The sequence below is a fragment of the Delphinapterus leucas genome, chromosome X, assembly GCF_059928025.1.
Source record: "Delphinapterus leucas isolate spDelLeu-1000000601 "Yukka" chromosome X, BTC_Dleu_Yukka2, whole genome shotgun sequence".
Classification (NCBI taxonomy): Eukaryota; Metazoa; Chordata; class Mammalia; order Artiodactyla; family Monodontidae; genus Delphinapterus; species Delphinapterus leucas.
The window spans coordinates 85,518,662-85,541,258 of NC_143150.1; the positions used below are offsets into that span (position 1 = coordinate 85,518,662).

Below are 22,597 nucleotides of genomic sequence, written 5' to 3' on the forward strand. Positions count from 1 at the left end.
CAGATGTACAACAAAAAATTTTTAGTATAGCATAATACATTTTTAGTATGCATGAGGCATGCTTACACTAAGAAATTATTCATTGCTTATCTGAAAGTCAAACATAACTGAGCATCCTGTATTTTATCTGGCCATCCTGTCCCTGGCCTCTCCCTCCCCTGAGCTTCCCAGTCCCGACAGGCTGACCCCCTTGCACTTCCTGAGCCGCACTTAGCTTTTCCTGAATGAGAGTTTCTTGTCTTTGAGATTGGGAGCTCCCTCAGGGTCAGGATCAAGATTGCCCTTCGGCCTGCTGAGGGGCCTGTCAGAGGGCGCACCCCACGCCCACAGCAGAGCCAGGGCCACACCCAGGCATCCTGGGGTGCCCAGGGCGTGTTTCCCATCAGTGACAAGAGACGCCTGAGTATGGCTGTGTGTGCACACCCTGTGCCAAGCGTGTTGCATGTGGACGTGTGAGCAGCTTTGTGGTTCTCACCAGGTCTTTACGGTTTTCTCCACCCCCACCCCAGACCAGGGATCGAACCCGTGCCCCCTGCATTGGAAGCATTTGGTGGTGTGACTTTCGTGGCGGGGAGGGAGATGCCCTTTGTGGCCTCTGTTCTAATGCCAGTGGTCAAGGGGGCAGTGCTGGTGGAAGACCTTGTCAGGTGTGTGGGTGTGAGTGTCGATGTACGTGCATGTGTAAGAGAGAATGTTGTGGATTATCAACCATAAAAAATGGACTGGAGGACTTCCCTGGTGGTCCAGTGGTTAAAACTCCACACTTCCACTGCCAGGGGTGCAAGTTCCATCCCTGGTTGGGGAACTAAGATCCTACATGCAGAGCAGCTTGGCCAAAAAAATTAAATTAAATGTAAAAAAATGGACTGGAGAAAATCAATGCAGGACTTAAGGGGTGTGGGGATGGGATGGGGAAGTGGGAAGGGCTGTGATATCTAGGGGAGGGGAAGGACCCCCCTTCAGAGCTCCCTGAGGGCAGAGATAGGATTTTCAACTCCCCCAGCACAGAATCTACCAGGCTCAGAGCAGAGCTCAGAAGTATTGGGGCGACTAAACTAAGCTGAAGGAAGCCAGGGAGTTCAGCAGGGTCTTGAGGGGCCATAGAGAACCAGCTGGGAAGCTTCTATTTTCCCCATGGGCAATGGGGAGTCATGGAAGGTTCTTGCGCAGATAAGTGGCATGACCTGAGCTGGAGGTCCATCTAGCCACCCGAAGGGAGCAAGACCTGGGGCCAAGGGGGCCACTAAGGGGAAACATAGGAGGAAACAGGGAAATGTAGGCAGAGGGACAGGGAGGGGGAGCCCTGCAATAGGAGAGAGATGGATCTTGAATCTTCTTCCCTCAGTGGAGCCCTGCCTGGTTCTTGGCCAGGCCTAGGCTCCTGAACTGAAGCCCTGTTGTCATAATCTGTGGGCAGGCTTGGGGGTGTTGCTCTTACTAGTCGCACTAGCTCATGACTTTCGGAAGCACTGACGCGCACCTCTGCCCCTCTAGATTCCCCTCTTTCCGAGCTTCCTCTTGGAGAGCAGGGTTAAGAAGTCCAGTCTCAGATCAGTCTGCTACAAGTCTGTCACTGACTTGCTGTGTGACCTCGGGCAAGTCACTGCCCCTTTCGCTGCCTTCATCTCTTCATTAGAAACTGGGCTGACAGTCCCTGCCCCTCTCACCTGGGAATCCAGGGTGTCCCCGAATATTTGAATCCCATTCTGCATGGCTGCCTGCAAGGAGGCAGAGAGAAAGGAGGGGCAGGCCCATCTGTGCGCTCCCAGGTGAGGTGGGTGAGAAGGGAGCAGAGAGTGGGCCAGAGCAAGGCCACAGAGGGTGGCATGGTCACCCTATCCCTGGGACAAGCAGTGGAGAGAGGGAGAGGCCCCAACTAGGGGCCCCACTGCCCTGTACCGACTGGGTGGGAGGGCTTGCCCAGGGAGGCCTGCCTGCTTTGAGGTGTGGAGACAGGGCCAGGTGGGCGCCTCCAGGCCCAAGGAGGCAGACAAGGGGCACCTGGGACCCTGGCACCTATGTGTGTAACCCTGAGAGGGGTCTCTGCACGGTGGGGTGCCTGGCTTTGCTCTCTGGATCTCTGGTCCTTTCAGCTGCTCTCTGTGTCTCTCACTTTCTCTAGCCGTATTGTCTCTCGAACTATGTCTCTGCATGTGCCGCCCTCCAGGTGATTCATCCCCCTCAACCCCAAGCCCAGGGGGAGGACAGGGCAGGACCAGGCCAGGATGTGCTGAGCAGGGCAGGGTAAGCAGCCCAGCTGAGCTGAGAGGAGCACCTTCTCCCTCCCAGCCAGGGCCCTGCCTGCTCAGGTTGGAAAGGAAGTAAGGAAACTGCACCCAAAGCCAGGTACAGAGTGGGGGTGGGGGCCTCAGCCTGTGGCCTGGGGCACCTTGTTCCTTCAGGGCTGGGAGGGGACCATGCCCTGAGGCCCCTGGGGCCTTTGCGACTGGATTGTAGCCTGGATGGAGTCAGAGACCCTGGGAAGCTGCTGGAACCCTGTGGGTTGGGCTACTCCCTTCCCTCCAGGACTGGGAGAGCTAAAATTCCCTGCTGCTCTTTCTGCCTGTGACCCGGTAGGGTATCTTTGTGTTGTAGCTGTATGTTTTTGCAACAGAGGCCGCATGTGAAACCATGACTATTTAGACCACGAGGCAAGTGTCATGTGGGTGTGTATACCTGAGCCCCTAAGACCCAGGGACTCCATGGACATGTTTGTTTCATGAGTATGACATAGTAAATTATGCCATGTGTCTGTGATTGTGTGTCTGTGTTTCTGGGTACATGCTGGCATGTGACTTTGTGCTGTTTTGCCACTGTGCAAGGTTGTGTCTGACATGGTATAATGACCCTGTGTGGCTATAGTCTTGTCAATGTGTGAACCGTTTGCAGGTGTGTGAACCTGCAACACCATTTCCTGGTGTTTATGACACCCTGTGGCCCTGCAATTGTGAGGTACAGGATAAATGGCACTGTATATCTTTGTGACTCGGTGGAACCATATTTGAAGAGTATGTAAGTGGGTATATGATGGTAACTGGTTGGGTGATTGTTGTATGAGGCTGTGTGTGAAATTGTAGATTTGCCACTGTGTGACTTGCATCTTTGTGACTGTGCATGGCCACGTTTGCTGGTGCATGTGATACCATGAGGCTGTGTGATAATATGTGAAGTTGTGACTGTGGGTCTTTGTGACTATGTGTGACCAGGTTTTCAGAAGCGTGATTGCACATCATTGGATGTTTGAACTTGTGCGGCCCCAAAGTTAAGTGAAACAGTGTAAATAACCCCATGTGTCTCTGTGACTGGGTGGGCCCACTTGTGACTGGTCATGTATGAGACTGTATGACACAGGTTAACAGACTCTCTGTGGCTGTGAGAGGCCACGTGGCTGTGGCACAGCAAAACTGGCACCATATGTGGTTGGGAGCTCTGGGGGCTCTTGGCTGCCACTCACCCTCTCGTCCTCACACCTGTTTGCCTGCATCCTTCCCTACAACAGCTTTTCATGGCTCCCTTCTGCCCACAGGATAGTCACCCAGCTCCTCAGACTGCCATGCAGGGCTTGCCCTCTCTACTCTACTCTTCCCCCTCCCCTTCTTCTCTATCATCTGAGACCCACCACAGCTCCCTGCCCATCCAGGCCACACTCCTTCCCTTAGGACATGCCATCCCTTGGTGCGGGGAGGGGGGTGTTCCTCACACCTCCCAGACTGAATCTTCTCTCCCCAGTGTGACCATCATCTCCCCCAGGCCCAAAGACAAAGGTAGGTAGGGAGCGCACAGTGAAAGAAGAGGGACAGTGCAAAAAGGCCTCCCTTTTCTGAATTTTTTTGCCTGTTTAAAGCTGTTCCTATGACCTGAACTCTGGGTGCTGGCTGTGTGTTTGTGTGTGTAGGTGTGGAAATAGAGGATAGTACAGATTAGTGAGAAGCTGGCATTTTAAGAAGCAAAACTTTTGTTCATGAAATATAATTTCATCATTTTCAGCTATATAAAACCATAGAAAAGGAAGTCCAGATATCCTCAGGACCTTAAGAAAAAAGGTGAAGAATGGTTTAGGCTCAGCATCTCACTGTGGCTAAATAAACAAGAGTGCAAGCATGTACACAAACCATAGGCTGCTCGTGCTCACCCCCAGTCTGGTTAAACTCCCTAATAATAATGCCTGCTGACATACAAGAAATCAATGTACTAATCACAAAGAACTCTTGTCTGTTACTGAAAACAGCCAGCCACAACCCTGGGCCTGGCTCCCCGTCCGACGGCTGGGGTAAAGGCTTCCCAGAAAGGCAGTGTGGCCAGGAAAGGGGCTCAGGAAAACCCGATATCACAGGTACCTGCGAAGACATACAGCTTCCCAGTTGGGGTAATCAGTTGCTTCACACCCAGTTTCTCCCTTTCTGCAGGGCTGCACCAGGGAAACCGTATCCTGGTTAAAAGTTTGTCCCTTGACCCTGGCCAGAGCCTTGAGCCTCATCCAGAAGGTCCCCAGCGACTTCGCTCAGACCCAGGTCCCCCCACTGAAACCCCCAGCCAGCGTCCTTCACCACTGAAGCGGGCACCGGGCCCAAAGCCACAGGGTAAGTGGGTCCAGAGAGGGGCAGAAGAATGGCCCATGAGAGGGGACACAGGAGGGGAAAGGTTGGCCAGTGGGAGAGGAGAAGGCTTGTTAGAAGGACAGGAAGCACTGTGGTCTAGGGGCAAAGGGCTGAGACCTGGGGCTAACATGTGCATACTGGCATCTCACCTCAGGCCTGCTCTGTGCCTACCTCAGGCAAAGGTACAGACTGGGGGTTTGTGGAGGGGCCTGTGGTCTGGCTATGACAGCCAACTCCAAACTCAGCCCATTGGGATCTCCCCTCTTTTTCCCATCCATCTCTCTAGTCCCCCCAAAGCCCAGCTACCTGCAGATGCCCCGGATGCCCCCACCACCTGAGCCCATCCCACCCCCGCCATCACGCCCACTGCCTGCAGACCCCCGAGTAGCCAAGGCCCTGGCCTCCAGGGCAGAGGCCAGCCTCAGTTCTGCAGCAGTATCCTCACTGATTGAGAAATTTGAAAGGTGAGTCTGGTCCCCAGGGGACCCTGTGGGGGTAGGGTGGGCCTGGGATAGAAAGGACAGTTGTAAGACAGGCCTCTCAGTCAAGCTCATACCCTGCCTTCATGTGTGTCCACCACCCACCTCAGAGAGCCTGTGATTGTTGCCTCGGATAGGCCAGCCCCTGGCCCCAGCCCAGGTCCCGCAGAGCCAGCCATGTTGCCACAGCCACCCCTGCAGCCACCAGTGCCCCAGCTCCCCGAGGGCGAGGCCTCCCGCTGCCTGTTCCTGCTGGCTCCCGGGCCCCGGGACGGCGAGAAGGTGCCCAATCGGGACAGCGGTATTGACAGCATCAGCTCACCATCCAACAGCGAGGAGACCTGCTTCATCAGTGATGATGGGCCCCCCAGCCACAGCCTCTGCCCTGGGCTCCCTGCCCTGGCCAGTGTCCCTGTTGCTTTGGCCGACCCCCACCGACCCAGCTCCCAGGAGGTTGATAGTGACCTGGAGGAGGAGGATGACGAGGAGGAGGATGAGAAGGACAGAGAAATCCCAGTGCCCCCGATGGAGAGACAAGAGTCTGTGGAGGTACTGACCCACGTTCACCGAGAGGCAGGACTGTGTGGAGAAATCAGGAGCCTGGCTTTTACACTTGATTCTTCCCCCAGCTCAGTATTTCTTGAAACAGGGCATTGTTTCCACTTGGAATGTTTGGCTTCCCTGGTCTCCTGGTACTAAGTATCAGTAGCAGACCTGTACGCTGTCCCCCCATCACTGTAAATACAAAAATGACCATGGACAGTTCCAAATGCCCACTAGGAAAATTGTTCTACCCTCATCCAAGAACCACTAGCTGGACCTCAGTTTTTCCATCTTGAAGATGGGCATCATCGTTGGGGATCTTTAAAGTCCTGTTCCAACTGGAAAATCCCCAGATTCAGTAGCTATGTGACATTGGGCAAGTCTCTGCTGCCCCACCACAGCCTCAGTTTCCTTATTTGTAAAATGGAAAGTCTCACATCCAGAGAGACTTCCAGACAGCTGGCCTCCGGAGGGCCACAAGAGCTTAGAGCCCCCTAGGAACCTGAGGCTGTGGACAAAGGCTCTCAGCAGCAGGAATCCCTTTCTGTGCCCCAGCAGCCTAACACTGCTTCCAAAGGCATCCTTGCACTTAATTAGGTTGCAGCCAGAATACCTGCTCCGCCAGGACCTGGCTCAAATGTGGGGGCCGAGGTCTGGGACTCAGGAGATATGTGTCCAGTGAACAGGCAAGTGGCCCAACAGGCAATGAGTTTTATACATTTTTATACTTTTGGGTTTTCCTCACACCCCAGGTACTCAGTAAGCCTTTGCTGACAGTGAACTGAGTGGGTGAATAAATAACATTTATAGTCTACTTAATCCATAGTCTAATATGTTTTATTTATATTAAATGATTTTGTTTTCTCAATTACAAATGGACTTAGGTCCTATTATTATCTGTATATGTAGATGAAGAGACTTAAATACAGAGCATTTATACAACTTATGCAGGCTAGTAAATGTCAGAGCTAGGATTTGGACCCAGAAAGTCTGACTTTCCAGCCCACACCTTAACCACTACACTATGCTGAGTGAATAGAGGGAGCAGATGGCTGGGTGAATGAGTGACCGAATGAGGAGTGCACGGCATCAGAATTGAGGGGTGACCTTTACGAAACACGGGGGAGTTAGGGGTGAACCTGTGGGGCTTATGGGTTCAGGGATGGGAGGTAGGGTTATCTCGGGGTGGCATTAGGCTTAGAGTAGCATTTGCACTATCTGAGAATTCTGGGGGTTTTGTGAAGATTAGGGTACAGGATGATGGACCAGCAGTTGCCTCTTCTCTCTGCAGTTGACTGTGCAGCAGAAGGTGTTCCACATTGCCAATGAGCTCCTGCAAACCGAGAAAGCCTATGTTTCCAGGCTTCACCTCCTGGATCAGGTGAATGGTCCCTCAGGGGTGCCGGGGCACCAGGACCTGGTAGGCGGGTGCCAAGGAGGAAGTGATAGGACCTGAGCCCAACCCTACCATTGGGGCCAGAATTTAGAGTTTGGTAAGGCTCCCCTCTGACCTTGACCCCCATCCTATCCCTGAAGCCAACTCTGATTCATGACCCCAAGCTTGATCTTTGTATCAACCCTCATTCCTAAACCTGGGTAGGTATACCAGCCCTGACTGCAACTCTGACCCAGATCCTGAATTAACCCCTGGCTGTGAACCACACTCTGAACCTCATTCTAACCCTGGACCTATTCCTGACCCCCAAACCCACTAGAATCCCTAAGGGTAGGAATTTTTGTCTGCTTTGTTCACTGCCTGGCACACAGTAGACACTCAAAAATATTTGTTAAATGAATGGATCTAATTCCAAACTTCTCTCTGACCCTGACCCTGATCCTGACTTCTCATTGTTCCAATGCCTACCTTCAGATCCTAACCTTGACAACCTGAAATCCAACCCCACATTATAAGCCAAACTCCATTCCCTCACTCCTCAGTCTCAAGATCAGTGCTGATCCCAAAACTCCACAGAGCTGCCCAAAGACACTGCCCTCACCTGCCAGTTGCCCCTTGCCCAGCTAAGCCCCAGGCCCCACTGGGCTGATCTCTCCTGCCCTGCCCCATAGGTGTTCTGCGCCCGGCTGCTGGAAGAAGCTCGGAACCGCAGTTCCTTCCCGGCTGACGTCGTCCATGGCATCTTCTCTAACATCTGCTCCATCTATTGCTTCCACCAGCAGTTCCTGCTGCCTGAGCTAGAGAAGCGCATGGAGGAATGGTGAGGGGCCCCAGACCTAGGCTGCCCGCCTTCCTGTCCACTTGCCTGCCGAGCCCAGGCCAGATGTGTGCACGAGAGTTCGTTCCTGCCTGCCCTCTCCCCTCACCACCTTTCACAGAAAGAATCAGGCCTAAGCTCTGCTTTCTAGGCCCTCCCAATCTATAATGAAAGACAGATCAGGACTCAGAAAATTACAACAGAATAATAGCAAAGCTCTAAAGAGTATGAGGTTAGGAGCCAAACTGGCTGGGGTCAAATTCCAGTTCTGCCTCTTGCTAGCTTTATGATGTTAAGCGAGTTTCTTAAATTACTCTGCTTCAGTTTCCTCAGCTGTGAAATGGGGGTAATAGTAATAGCCTACCTTGTAGGGTTATTTTAAGGATTAAATGAGTTGATACATGTAGAGAGCTTAAAACAGTACTTGGTATGTAATAAGTGCTAAATGAATGTGAGCTATTGTTTTTTTTGTTGTTTTGTTTGTTTTTGTTTGTTTTTATCAGTGCTATGATAGAGCTGAGAATGGGAGGCTGTGGGAATCCAGATAAAGGGACCAAAACTAGCCTGGGGGTTAAAGAAGGATTCAGGGAGGAGGTGAGATCTGAGCTGAGTCCTGAGGTAGAAGGGCAAGGTTCATAGGCAGTCTCCTGGCTTCCAAGCTCTCCTCTTCCAATTCATCCTTTAGCGTCTATACCACCTGCCATAATGGTCTTTCTGAACAACAATCAGACCATGTCACTTCCTGATTAAATCATCTCCATGCTCCCCACACCCACAGGATAAAGCGTGTCTGTGTGACCACAGACGGCTGGCATGAAGTCACTTCCTACATCTCCCCAGCTACTATGACCCCTGAGGGCTGAACCAGGGCTGGTTCTCATGTCTCCCCCAGCAGACTGTGACCAATGAAGGCTGGGACCAGGTTTGGTCCTCTGTGTCCTCCAGTAGACTGTGACTCCTGAGGAGTGCAACCAGGCCTGGTTACTTTGCCCTCCCCTACCTGACAGTGACCCTCTCAGGGCTCAGCTAAGTGTGACTCATTTGTGTCCCCAGAATCACCCAGCACAAGGCTGGGCACAGAATCAAAAAGCAGTGTATGAAGTGGCCCTTGCAGTAAGGTCAGAGCGGGTATTCCAGGACGTGTCATCCCTTGTGCTCAAGGCAGGGCAGAGTTGGGGTGGGTGGCAGCCCAGGCCGTGGTCTCAGGTCAAACTGAGCCTTTTGGCCTACTTTGTGTATAATATAAGCAGCATTTCCAAAGGAGCAGACTGGCTGAGAGGTAGATTTCCAGGACTGAGATAAAACCGGCCTACAGGGTGGGGGCATTGTGGGGGACAAGGATCAGCAGGACCACATCAGCCCCCGTTTCCCCCTAGGGACCGCTACCCACGCATTGGAGACATCCTGCAGAAGCTGGCACCCTTCCTCAAGATGTACGGCGAGTATGTGAAGAACTTTGACCGGGCCGTGGAGCTGGTCAACACCTGGACAGAGCGCTCTACCCAGTTTAAAGTGATCATCCATGAGGTGCAGGTAAGCAGTGAAGCTGGATGGGGCCAACTGGGGTGGACAGGTCTGCAGGGACCCAGTCAAGGGTCTTTGGCCAGACCTGAACCCTCCTGCTTCTGCCTGTCACAGAAGGAGGAAGCCTGTGGCAACCTGACCTTGCAGCACCACATGCTGGAGCCTGTGCAGCGCATCCCCCGTTATGAGCTGCTTCTCAAGGACTATCTGTTAAAGCTGCCCCATGGCTCCCCGGACAGCAAGGATGCCCAAAGTGAGTGCACACAACGGGCCCTGCCCCCCCACACCCCAAGACTTAATTGAGATCTCAGAATAGGACCTCCAAACTGAAAGGCCCACCTTGAGGGTCCAGAATGAGACCCCAGGAGGAACCTCCAGGTTGAGATCTCTACCTGAGCACCCAGACAGAACATTCAGGAGTCCCCCCCAGTCTGAAGTTCCCAACTGGAACTCCAGAGTTTGAGGGGCATACCCAGAAAGATCCCCTAAAGGGAGTCATCTGTTTCCTAGGTTGAGACCCCAAGGCTGACCCCTTGACTTGTCCTCAAACGAAGTTGTCCCAATTGCAAAATGAAACTGAGTCTAAACCCCCAGGGACTGAGCCACCAGGCTAAGAGCCCAGACTGACCCTCTCAGGCCAAGTCCTCTTTACTGAATCTCCACAGCTGAGCTCCCCAGAAAGAGGCTTGTCTCATCAGGCCCCTGACTTTCCATCCTCCACATTAGAGCTTCACTCCGTATCCACCAGCCACTACCCAGAATGACCCTCCCAAAAGAACCCCCATGTCTGATCAGAACCCCACAGAATCACCTCTCCAGAACTGAGCACCTCAGACTGGACTCCATATTTTCTGCCTCCCAGATTTGGATCTCTAGGCTGAGATACCACCTCCTTAGACAAGTACTCACACACTGAACCACTAGAAAAGTGTTTCATTCTGATTTCTTCAGTATGAGACCCACTCCTCAGGGTCACACCCCAAAGAGTGCTGCCCAGAGTCTCCCCAACTTTCTCTCCCCAGACTGTTACTTCCATTCATTCCTTCATTAATATAACAGCTATTTACTGAGCACCTCGGTGTTCTGTGCATTGTCCTAGGCACATGGGACATGGAGGTGAACAAGACAGACAAGGTCCTTGATCTCAGGGAGTATGTATTATACTCGGGGAGATAGTAGACAAAAGTCATAAATACACTGGAGAACATTAGATAGGTGCTATGTGTGATTCAGAGAATAAGTGGGTAATGTGACAGTGACTGGGGATCAACTTTAGATTGGGTGGCCTCTCAGAATAGAGGATATTTGAGTCAAATCTGAATAAGAAGAAGGGAGCCACGTGCTGAGTAGGGAGGAGCATGTTCCAGGCAGAGGCAACAGCAGGTGCAGAGTTCCTAAGGGGGGTGGGGGTGGGGCAGGGGGCGGCAGCTTGCATATCTCTGGACCAACAAGAGGACCAGTGTGACATGAGCATGACCAGTGAAGGTAGAATGGTGGAAGAAATAGGGCTGGAGACAGGAGCAAGACTTTGAAGGCCAAGATGAGGAGATGGATTTTATTCTGAGTGCAGTGGGTAGCCATGGCAAGGTTTTGATTAGGATCACTTGAGGAGCAGAAAGGGAGCCGAGAGACCAGTTAGAAGCCTTTTGCAATAATCTGAGTGGGAAAGGTTGGCTTGATGAGAATGGTAGCAGTGGAAGTAGTGAGAAATGGTTGGATTCAGAATATATTATATTTGAAAGTAGCACTGAAAGAACTAGGGTGAATGGGTGTGGGGCTTGGGAGAAAGAGTCAAGAATGACTTGCATGCATATTTTTGGCTGGTGGTGATGGTTCCTGAGATGAGTTTAGGACTTTGATTTGGAGTTAGATGAGCCTAGAATCCCAGGGAGAGAGATTTGGATGTCACTAGCACAGGGATAGTGTGCAAAGCCATGAGGCTGGCCATAGTCACCAAGGGATTGAGTGTAAATGGAGAAGAAAAGGGGGCCAAGGACAAAGCTGAGGGAGGTGGAATCAGCAAAGGAGACTTAGAAGGAATAGCCCTAAAGGTAGGAGGAAAACCAAGAAAATGTGGGGTCCTGGAAGCCACAAGGGTCGGGAGCAGACAGTTGTGTCCACTGCTGTGTCCACTTCCTAAACTGAGCCCCTTCCACCCCACCAGATGGGGCACTTTGCTACCAAGCCTGGACTTCTAGAAAGAGCTAGAACACTAGAAAATTTGATAGCTGAACTCTACAAACAGACCTCTGCAGACTAAGTGCCTTAGTCCTTTCCCCGAAATGAGAATCCCCACTGAGGTATCAGGATGAACTATAAAACCTAAACCTCTAGAAAAAGCCTTCCAGACTGACTACCTGGGATGAGCCCCATAGACTGACATCTCCAACCTGAGCCCTCAGGCTGAACCCAGTTTGAGGTCCCAGTTATAGATCCCCCACACTGGTTTCCCCAAACTAACGTCCCCAGACTGAGTTTCCAAAATGCTCTCCCCACCCAGGGTGCTGAGAGTGGGTTCCCAGTCACAGCCCTCGGCCTGAGGTCCCAGAGGGAGATTCCCCCAAAAGAGCTTCCCGGTCTCATCTCCTTAGCCACCATTTTATAGACAGGTATTGCCAAACTGAGCACCCTAGATTACCCCCCGCCATTTACTGTCGCTCAGACTGAGACTTCTAGCTTGACCCCAAAAGAATGACTCTCCAGATGATGATGATACCTACCTCATAGAATTGTTTTGAGGATAAATGAGATGATCCAGGTGAAGCTATTAGCACAGTACCTGGCACATGGTAAAGACTCAATAAATGTTAGTTGTTTTTATTACTGAATGCCCTGACTGATGCCCTCCATACTGAATGCCCCTAAAATCAGCCCCCAGATTGAGTTCACCTAACTTAGGTTCCTGTTTTATACCAATCTCAGCCCTATCTGAGTCCCTAGAATGAACTTCAGAGCTTGAGCTTGGCCAGCTGAGCTCCCCACATTGAGCCCAAAGATGAACCCCCCAGAAAGAACTTCCCAATCCAGTTTTCTGAGCTGCTCAGTATGAAAATCTCTGAATGAGAGCCAGCCTGAGATGTGCTCACTAAGCTCCCCAGCCGAAGATCTTAAGCTGACCGCTCTCTTTTTTTTTACCCCTCAAGACTCAAATCCCCAGGTAGAGCCCCAGAAAATACCTCCAGGTCTGAGCCCCCACTGAATCCTGGTTCCCCAGACTGACTCCCCCACTTTCTACTTCCCAGACTGAACTCTGGAGCCTGGACCCTAGACTCCCTAAACCAGGCCTGCTGGAACTCCTGGCCTGAGCAGCCTACCCTGAGCCCAAGACTGAACTCAAACCAAGATCCCAGACTGCCAAGCCCAGACCAGGCCCACCAGAGCTTCCAGACCAAGCTCCTACACAAAGCTCCCCAAAGCGCACTCCCTAGCCTGAACCCCCAAGTGAAATCCTGGACTGAAATCCCCACACTGAATCCCCAGACAGAGCCTACACACACTGGACCCCTGTAAATGCCAGTCTGTACCTCACACAATACGCTTTGATAGCAAAGCGGTCTGAGCCCAGCGGCCTCCACAGGCCTGAACTTATATGCCCACAGCTTGCCAGTCTTCTTCCTGTCCCCTTCCCGGGGCACTGCCTGCCTCCACAACCCAGCATGCCCGTTGCCCTGGGGTAGGGGAGATGCAGAATGTGTGGGAGAAAGGGTAGCTCTGATGTCAGCTCTGCTGCCTCCCAGGCAGATAGCCTAGGGCCGGCACCTCTTCTCTCTGAGTCTCAATTTCCTCATTGGACAAACAGGGCACATAGGGTTGTTGTGACAATTGAATGATGGCATGCAAAGCATCTGTTCAGGAGACCAGGAGAGGATGGTGAGACCTTGGCCCCATCCTAGGGAGCTCCTAGTCTGCTGAGGGATGCAGATATATAAATACACAATGGATACGTAGTGTGACTGGTGGGACAGAGGGGAGCAAAGGGGAAGGTGGAAATCCAGACAGTATCCTAATCCAGCCTGGGAACTCAGGGCAGGCTTATAGGAGGAGGTGAGCTGAATTCAGAAGACTGAGTTGGCCAGGTGAAGCAAGACAGGACGTGTTTAGAGAGGTGCAAGTGGAGAAAGCTGGAGAGGTCAACAGAAGCCAGATCACCAAGGGCCTTGAATGCCAGGCTAAAGGACTGGGTCTTTACCCTGAAGGCAAAGGGAAACCACTGACAGATTTGAACAGAGGAGTGACAGCAAGCTGTATGTGAGAATGCTCCCTCTGGCAGCTAGGATGGAAAAGGGCTGGGAGGTTGGAGATGCACCTGAAAGGCCTGAACTGGGTTAGGGGCCACAGATCTTGAGCACCAAGACTTGGTCATGGAGGTCATTTTCCATGGTCATTTTCCTTGGTCATTTTCCCCTAGGAAAATAACACTTGGTTTGCCAACCATGTGGACCCTCTTCAGAAGCACCTGTGCTCCTCCATTACAGGCATATTTTCTGAGTGGGAAAATACAGCACCGTGCAGACAAGAGAGGGGTGCAGTGCAGCTGGGCCTCAAGCATGGGCAAGATTTGTTAGTGTGTGGAGATGCATAGGGACTTATTTCGTTTTTTTTCTGATACCTGGTCACAATAGGAAATATGGAAATACAGGAAAGCTGAAAGAGGCAGGGAAGAAAATCACCTATGATACGAGACTCCAGAGAATAAGCGTGAGGAACATTTTGACATATTTTCTTCCTGGTGTTTTTTATACACGTATATTTGTGAAATTGAGATCATTTGGTATATACAAGTTTGTATCCTTTCCTTTTCTTAAAATGTCCTGAGCATTTCACAGATTATGAAAAACCCTACCAAAGCATCATTTGCAAAGGTTGTTTAGTATTGCATTATATGAATGCACATTTATTTAACTGGGTTGTTTCTGGTTTGACACTGTTGTAAACACCACTGCAATGAAAGTGTATTTGTACATAAAACGTGTATTTTCTTAGTATAGATTCCTATAATCAGAATTATTGAGACAAAGAATAGGATCATTTCTTTGCTTCATCTGACTTTTTTCTGATTATAAAAGTAATACGTGTTCTCTGTCAAAAATATGGAAAAAGAAGACAATAAAAATCACCCATAGTCCCATCATCCAGAGACAACTTGTTAAACATGGGTATATTTCCTTCCAGTTACATGTGTAACTATTATTGTTGTTTTTTTAATGGTAATAATAATCTTAAGCTTGCATTTTATTGGCTGCCAGCTATTTCATGTCCTGTGATTCTGCTATTGTGGCATTAATTGAGTCAGTTTCTGATTTTAAGTGATGTTGCTATGGACATCTTTGAGGCTGGCACTTTCTGGAATGGGAAGGGTGTGGTCAGGCCAGGAGGAGGTATTTAGAAGCTCCCAAGAGCCTTTTCTCTGCTAGCCCCCCCATCTGACCTCCCACTCTGCCCGCAGAGTCTCTGGAGCTGATAGCCACAGCAGCAGAGCACTCTAATGCTGCCATCCGCAAAATGGTGAGTGGTCCTTCTAACCCCTGCCCTTCCTTGGCCAAGCCACCTATCTCGATCTCCGTTCTGGGGTGGGGGGCTTGCGACTTGTGGACATCTGAGGGGAGGCCAGCACCCCAAACCCTGCCTTTTATTCACTGTCTCCTGCCAGGAACGAATGCACAAGCTGCTGAAGGTATATGAGCTGCTAGGGGGTGAGGAAGACATTGTCAGCCCCACTAAAGAGCTCATAAAAGAAGGCCACATCCTTAAGCTGTCAGCAAAGAATGGGACCACTCAAGACCGATACCTCATACTAGTAAGTGCCACGGGTAGGGGTGCATGCCCCCCACCCCTGCCCGCCAGGGGTGACCTGGTACTCACTCAAGGCTATACTTCCTGCTCTCCATTCTTTCCTCTACTAACTCATTGTATTTTCACTACCTTTACTGGGAATTTTTTTCTCTCTGCTTTACAGATAATGTATCTAAGACTTAGAGAGAAGTGACTTGCCCAAGGCCACCCAACTAGGAAGGGACTCCCATGCCTAGGCTCTTTCCTTGCAACCTTTGTGTCCAGTCTGGACTGTGTTTTCTCCACCTATTGCCTTGAGTCCCTAGCAGTAAAGCTTCGGGAGTAATAACGGAAGGGAGCTGGGCCACACCCCTTGTGGGTCCTCCACACATACATCTGAAACCTTTTCCTTCCTAGTTCAACGACCGCCTCCTTTACTGTGTGCCCAGGCTGCGGCTCCTTGGCCAGAAGTTTAGCGTGCGGGCACGCATCGATGTAGATGGCATGGAGGTGAGCACCAGGAGGTGGGAAATGGGGACCTGGAGTGGGGCCTTGGTGCTGGGAGGAACAAAGACATTCTAACTTTGACCCCAAGTGTGTGCATATGTGCAGAGGGCGAGGGCCCTGTAGAGCTCAGTAGGCCTCACCAAGCCCCTTTCTGTCTCCATTCAGCTAAAGGAAAGCTCCAACCTCAATCTGCCTCGGACCTTCCTGGTGTCAGGAAAGCAGCGGTCCCTGGAGCTCCAGGCCAGGTACTTGCCCTTGCCTGTACCTTCCCTCCAGCCCCCTCTTCCCTTCAGATATGCTGAGGCATTCTAGGCCTAGTGCCAGGGCAGAGGCTACCTCCCTGGAGGAGAGATTGTTCCAGAGAAAGGGTGGGTACCTTCCCCAAAGATGCTTGCTCTTCTGATGGGTTTTGTTAGCGGAGAGGGAAGAATGAGATAGTAAACCAAACATAAATAACAACAGCACAAATAGTTTATTGTAGATTCAGAGATTTAAGAGAAATAACAACCAAATGCAATGCTTGGTCCATGATAGGAGTCTGGTTTGAGAAAAACAGCCCTAAAAGACATTTGCAAGACAATAGGGAAAATCCTAACTGTGAACTGGGCATCAGCTATCAGGGAATTATTGCTAACTTTCTCAGGTGTGATAATGGTATAGGAGGATATAGGAGAATGGCCTTGTTTTTTGTTTTTGTTTTTTCTTGCGGTACGTGGGCCTCTCACTGCTGTGGCCTCTCCCGTTGCGGAGCACAGGCTCCGGATGCGCAGGCTCAGCGGCCATGGCTCACGGGCCTAGCCGCTCGGCGGCATGTGGGATCTTCCCGGACCGGGGCACGAACCCATGTCCCCTGCATCGGCAGGCGGACTCACAACCACCGCACCACCAGGGAAGCCTCAGGGCCTTGTTTTTTGGTGATGCATGCTGATGATTTAGTATCATGATATCTGTAACTTATTTTTAAATGATTTATCAACCAAAAAATATATACATATACACACATATCTACATATATAAATATATATTAATATATACATATATATGAAATAAATATAGCAAAATATTTTTAAAATTTGCATCTATATAGTGGGTATATATTTAATGTACTTGTGTTATCCTATCTACTTTTCTGTATGCTTGAAACTTTTCATAATAAGAAAATTTTAAATAATAACAAATTTTAAAATAATGCCTAGCTATTTAACAAAGGGGCCTTCATATCCATTCTCTACTTGAATGATTATAATAATAGTTCACATTTAATGAAGACTTGCTCTTATGCCAGGCACAGTTTTTGTTTTGTTTTGTTTTAATTTTTATTTATTTATGTCTGTGTTGGGTCTTCGTTGCAGTGCACGGGCTTCTCATTGCTGTGGCTTCTCTTGTTGCAGAGCAGGGGCTCTAGGTGTATGGGCTCCAGTAGTTGTGGCACACGGGCTCAGTAGTTGTGGCTCACAGGCTCTAGAGAGCAGGCTCAGTAGTTGTGGCGCACGGGCTTAGTTGCTCCGCGGCATGTGGGATCTTCCCGGACCAGGGCTCGAACCTGTGTCCTCTGCATTGTCAGGCGGATTCTTAACCACTGTGCCACCAGGGAAGTCCCTGCCAGGCACAGTTTTAAGTTGATTTTAACTTAAACATTTTAAGTTTAAATTGACTAGTCAGATTCTTAAAACAATCCTTGAAGTAGCCACTGTTACCATCAACCTCACTTTACAGATGAGGAAACTGAGGCACAGAAGAGTTATGCACCTTGCCCAAGATCCCACAGCTAAAAAGAAGCAGAGCAGGAATTGGAGCTCATGCTGCCTTCTGAGGGCCCAGGTGATAGGGTATCAAGGCCATGGTCAGGGCCAGCGAGTGGATGCACATGGGTAGATGATCTGCTTCTGACAGGCTGCAAGGAATTAAGAAATGAGAGTCAGAACCCTCATTGCTGGAACTGTGTGGAGGCAGGAGAGAGAGATGAATGTGGGCTAGAGGGTGTCGTCCTGGAAGATGAGAGAAGGGAGTTAGGTTTGATGCTCTGAGAGACTGAGAGAGCATCTCAGAGGCCTGTGGCCAGGAAAGTGAGAACAAAGGCAACAACGGGCACTTCCAGGGGAGGGCAGGTGTGGGGCCCAGTCAGGCCTCAGCAGAGCCTAAGTGATAAGTCACGTGACTGGGATGAGTCGTCTGCTGGGAGGCTGGGAAGGAGGGGGCTGCAGAGGGATGCTGGGCCCAGAAGGGTGCACCGAGCAGTGTAGGGTTTCCTCCTAGTGGCGGAGGGAAGGCATGGAGCATTTGCTTTGCAGTTGCTTTTACTGCCCTTTAAAAAGTTGTTTTTAATGAAAAATTTCAAATATCCAGAAAAGTAGAAATACAACAAATACCCATATGCCCACCATTTAGACAACTGATTCTCAACTTTGGTGACACAGGAATCAGCTGAGGAGCTTTTAAAAAATACTGATGTCTGGGACCCACCCCTGGAGACTTTGGTTTAATATGTCTGGGGTATAGCCTGAACATGGGGAGTTTTAAAAGCTCCCCAGATGATTTTAATGTGTGCACCAGGGTTTAGAACCACTGACTTAGGAATCAGTATATATTTTTGCCTTCCTTCCCCAACTCTCTGGTCTGCCCTGCAGTCTCCAAGGCCTCCACCCTGGTGCAGGCCCATCAACTGCTCACTAGGAGTAGGACCAGCTTCATGGCTGACTCCTGCCTGGCCTCTTCTAATTTTTAGTTGCTCCGTGGCATGTGGGAGCCTGCCTTCTTTTTTTTTAAATCCAAACAAATTTAATAAGTACCATATCTAATGACTTTATCAAGATCACCAGATATATGGTTGATATAAAAATTAATTGTATTTCTACATACTAGCAACAATTAGAAAATAAAACTAGAAAAATAATGTTCTTTACAATCATATCAAAAGTATCAAATACCTAGAAACAAATTTAATGAAATAGTTTCAAGACCTCTACCCTGAAAGCCATAAAATTTTGCTGAGAGACATTTAAAAGGAACTAAATAAATGAGAGATTTATCATTTCATGTACTGAAATATTCAATATTGCTAGGACTATGATGATCTCAAATTGATCTACAGCTTCAGTTCCAATCAAAATCTCAGTAGATTTTTTTGTGTGTAAAAGTTGACATACTGATTCTAAATATATATGGAAATGCAACGAACCTAGCACAGCCGGACCAATCTTGATGACAAAGTTTGAAGATTTACATTACCAGATTTCAAGACTTAGCAAAAAACTACTAAAAAGTGTTTTATGGCAGAAGGATATAAATTAGACAGACTGAACAGTCCAAAAATAGATGCATACATATATGGACACTTAAAGACAAAAGCAGTAAATACAGTTCATGAGGGAAATTATGTAGAGAAATTAGATATCTCTATGGAACAATATGAAGCAGCCATATGAACTTTGATGGATAATAACATACTATTTAAAGCTTAAACAAAAAGCAACTCACACTGATTGAGCACCTAGTGTATCAAGGATTGTGCTGGGAACTTTACAGATCACCTCAGCCCCATTTTCCTCCTGTCACAGCACTGATCCCCCTGTATTGTCCCTGTCTCCCCCTCTAGACCGTGAGCTCCTGCCTTGATGGTAGGGTCCTCTCTGAGGCCCAAGTTCCTAGCACAGGGTCTGGAGAGTATTAATAACTGTTGAATAAATAAACTCAGATAGGTTATATGACTTGCCTAAGGTCACAAGTGATAAGTGAAGGAGAAGAGGGTCAAACGCACGTCTTTCCAACTCCAAAATACCTGCTCTTTACCATTACAATTGCTTTTGGTTGGCCTGCCTAACCCAACATCTTTCTTTCCCCCTGCCCCCACCACCTTCCCTACCCAAGGACTGAGGAGGAGAAGAAAGACTGGGTCCAGGTAACATCCAAGAAGGCTTTGTGGTAGGGGGCTGGAAGAGTATTAACAGGTCTTCAAGGGGGTGGTGGGCTCTCCCCTAAAATTCACATCTCACCAGAATGGGCCTGGACACCTGCCTTCCAATAAACTTTACCATCCCCAGTTTACAGATAAGCAAACTGAGGTCCAGAGGTTAAGCAGAAACTAACCAATTCTTCCTTTAGAAAGCTGGCTCCTCTGAGGGTGTAACCCCAGTGAGTTAAGCCCTGTAAAACCTTAATCCCAGATAGTAATAGCCAGGAAGGCCTTTTGTGGTTTTTCAGCCCCTGATCCCCCTCCCCCACTTCACAAATATAAGAACTGAGACCTGGATTTGGGAAGGGACTTGCCCAAGGTCATACACCTAGCAAGGGGTAGAGCTGGGCCTAGAACCTAACGTTTCTGACTCCAAGCTAGGTTATAGGAAGGTTGAGGTAAGGGTGGAAATGGGTGAGTTTTGAGGTGTTCTGACCTCTTCTTACACCTCCTCCCAGGCCATCAACTCTACCCTCCTGAAGCATGAACAGACGCTGGAGACCTTCAAACTGTTGAACTCCACAAACAGGGAAGATGAAGACACACCCCCCAACTCTCCGGTAAGAGTCCCCACCCCCTCCTCCTGCACCGGGACCCCCTCCGGGCCTCCAGGTGCCCACCTTACCTTGTGATGCTCCTCTCCCCTTCCCAGAGGGTAAAGACCAGAGAGGCAGTGCATGACCTCAGAAGCACAGTCTTCTTTTGGTAGGGCCACAGAGAAATCATTGGGCAAACAATGCTCAGAAAGTAGACATGACTGGTCGTCAGTCGCACAGTGAGGTAGAGCAGAGCCAGGACTCAAAGGCAGGTCTTCTGAATGTATCTGCTGCCTCCCAGTGATGATCCAAGCCTTGGGGCAGGGGCAGGGGCAAGGGCTGGATGGACTGGACTGGGGAGTAGCTGTCTCTGACCTGAGCCCTGGCCCTCTCTCCAGAATGTGGATCTTGGGAAGCGGGCACCTACGCCCATCCGGGAAAAGGAAGTCACCATGTGCATGCGCTGCCAGGAGCCCTTCAATTCCATCACCAAACGCAGGCACCACTGCAAGGCCTGCGGGCATGTGAGTGCTGGGAGGCAGGGGCAGAGCTAGGGAGGGGACAGGCTGGCAGCCCAAAGGCCCACTTCTAAATGGGCACTCTCTAAGTGGGGGGAGGCTGTGAGTCTGCTGTGGGAGTTGGTACACTGAAGGGGAAGGCCCGCTGGAATCAGGCTGTTCTTACCCACTTGCCACCCCAGGTGGTTTGTGGGAAGTGCTCTGAGTTCCGGGCCCGCCTTGTCTATGACAACAACCGCTCCAACCGTGTGTGCACTGACTGCTACGTGGCCTTGCATGGGGTGCCCGGGAGCAGCCCAGCCTGCAGCCAGCATACACCCCAGCGCCGGAGGTCCATCCTGGAGGTAAGAGCCAAGTCCCCCAACTAACCCACCCACACTGACCACATGGGCCCCAGCCACCCACGCAGTGGTGGCTGAGGCCTGGGCATCTCTGAAATCGTAGTACCGTGTGTATCCACTGAACAAGTGACCCAGGCTTGGAGTGAGTAAAATGAGTATGAGTGAATGAAAGAGTAATTTTTATTTAAGTGCTTTATTCTTCACAGTAACTTACCTATCAATGCTATTCCTATTCCTGTTTTACAAATGAGAAAACTGAGGCCCTGGGAGGTTATTTGCCCATGTTACACAGTGAGTGGCAGCTTTCTTATTACAAAGTAGGATATATGCACTGAAGAAAGTTAGACAATATAAACAAAAATACCGTATTCCTTCGACCCAGAGATTACCACCATTAATGCTTATGCTTCCTATCTTTCTAGATGCACGCACATACACACACTTTTGCTTTTTAAATTGAGGTATTTATTTTATTTAACGCTTAAAGAAGGCTAACTCTGTGCCAGGCACTCTTCTAAGCGCTTTGTATGTATTAATTCATTTAATCCTTACAACAGCCCTATATGCTCTCCTTCCAAGTCAATATATTTCCATCTAGGGCTGGGATTCTCGGACTGACTGCCTTACCCACCCACCCAACCCCTTAACCACAATGCTAGGTTGCTTCTCGCTGAGTGCAGGGAATGCATGTGATGAAAGATGAAAAAAAAGATGAAGTGTAAATGCATAAATGACTTGAGGAATAAATGGACTGATGGAAGAATGCCTGACTGGCATTTAGGTGCCCCCACTGAGAACTACACACCCCTCCCAGCAACTCTTAGAGGCAGCAGCCATGGCCCAAATCTGGCAGACAAGCCTGGCTTTGAATCTCGACTCTGACTGAGTGACAACGGGCAAATCACTCCTATCACCTGAGCTTCAGCATCCTCCTCTGAGACATGGAAATAGCAATGCCTATTCTGAGGGGGTGTTGAAGCCAAGAGGAGCCAGGCTAGGCCTCCTATCAACATTGATGCCCCCCATGTCTCTGGCCACAGAAACAGGCCTCAGTGGCTGCGGAGAACAGCGTCATCTGCAGCTTCCTGCACTACATGGAGAAGGGCGGGAAAGGCTGGCACAAGGCCTGGTTTGTGGTCCCTGAGAACGAACCCTTGGTGCTGTACATCTACGGAGCCCCTCAGGTGTGCATCCTACTCCTTTGGGTCCTTTCAGCCACCTGGCAAAAGCAGGCTGCCCTCCTTTCACCTGAGTCCTTCACCTCTCCTTGACCTTGGAGGATAGGGTGAACCTAAGGAGAAATCAGAAGCCCCCACCCTTGTGAGACAAAGACTGGCTAGAGACAAGGAGTGGCTGTGGGTCAACTTATGTAGAGAAAAGTTGGTGACTTGTGGGAGGGCTAGCTTCTTGGAGGAAGCTGTAGTGGAGACAAGGCCCTGCTTAATCCAATTTGGAGTGGGGAAGATGCAGATGGGGGGCAACAGCCCAAAGGCTGGAAAACATTATATGCTAAAGAGACTAGCCCACCTGGTTTGGGGTGTGGAAGGAAAGAGGTATTTGAACCAGCCTGCGTTCTAGCCCCAGTTCAGACATTTTCCTGTTGCTCAGTGAAGC

At 49.9% G+C, this 22,597-nt stretch overlaps 1 protein-coding gene across 1 annotated transcript in view; it reads left to right on the forward strand.

Moving 5' to 3' along the window:
- The window catches only part of FGD1 (FYVE, RhoGEF and PH domain containing 1), a 35,655-nt gene that overhangs the window by 12,021 nt on the left and 1,037 nt on the right, over nucleotides 1-22,597 (forward strand). Inside the window, exons 2-17 of the mRNA XM_022563621.3 lie at nucleotides 4,407-4,580; nucleotides 4,885-5,062; nucleotides 5,188-5,626; nucleotides 6,912-7,001; nucleotides 7,688-7,836; nucleotides 9,210-9,366; nucleotides 9,472-9,610; nucleotides 14,804-14,862; nucleotides 15,008-15,154; nucleotides 15,547-15,639; nucleotides 15,802-15,881; nucleotides 19,504-19,534; nucleotides 20,047-20,148; nucleotides 20,523-20,648; nucleotides 20,825-20,986; nucleotides 22,024-22,167. Coding sequence (XP_022419329.1) covers nucleotides 4,407-4,580; nucleotides 4,885-5,062; nucleotides 5,188-5,626; nucleotides 6,912-7,001; nucleotides 7,688-7,836; nucleotides 9,210-9,366; nucleotides 9,472-9,610; nucleotides 14,804-14,862; nucleotides 15,008-15,154; nucleotides 15,547-15,639; nucleotides 15,802-15,881; nucleotides 19,504-19,534; nucleotides 20,047-20,148; nucleotides 20,523-20,648; nucleotides 20,825-20,986; nucleotides 22,024-22,167 — 2,270 coding nt within the window. The remainder of the gene's footprint in view (nucleotides 1-4,406; nucleotides 4,581-4,884; nucleotides 5,063-5,187; nucleotides 5,627-6,911; nucleotides 7,002-7,687; nucleotides 7,837-9,209; nucleotides 9,367-9,471; nucleotides 9,611-14,803; nucleotides 14,863-15,007; nucleotides 15,155-15,546; nucleotides 15,640-15,801; nucleotides 15,882-19,503; nucleotides 19,535-20,046; nucleotides 20,149-20,522; nucleotides 20,649-20,824; nucleotides 20,987-22,023; nucleotides 22,168-22,597) is intronic.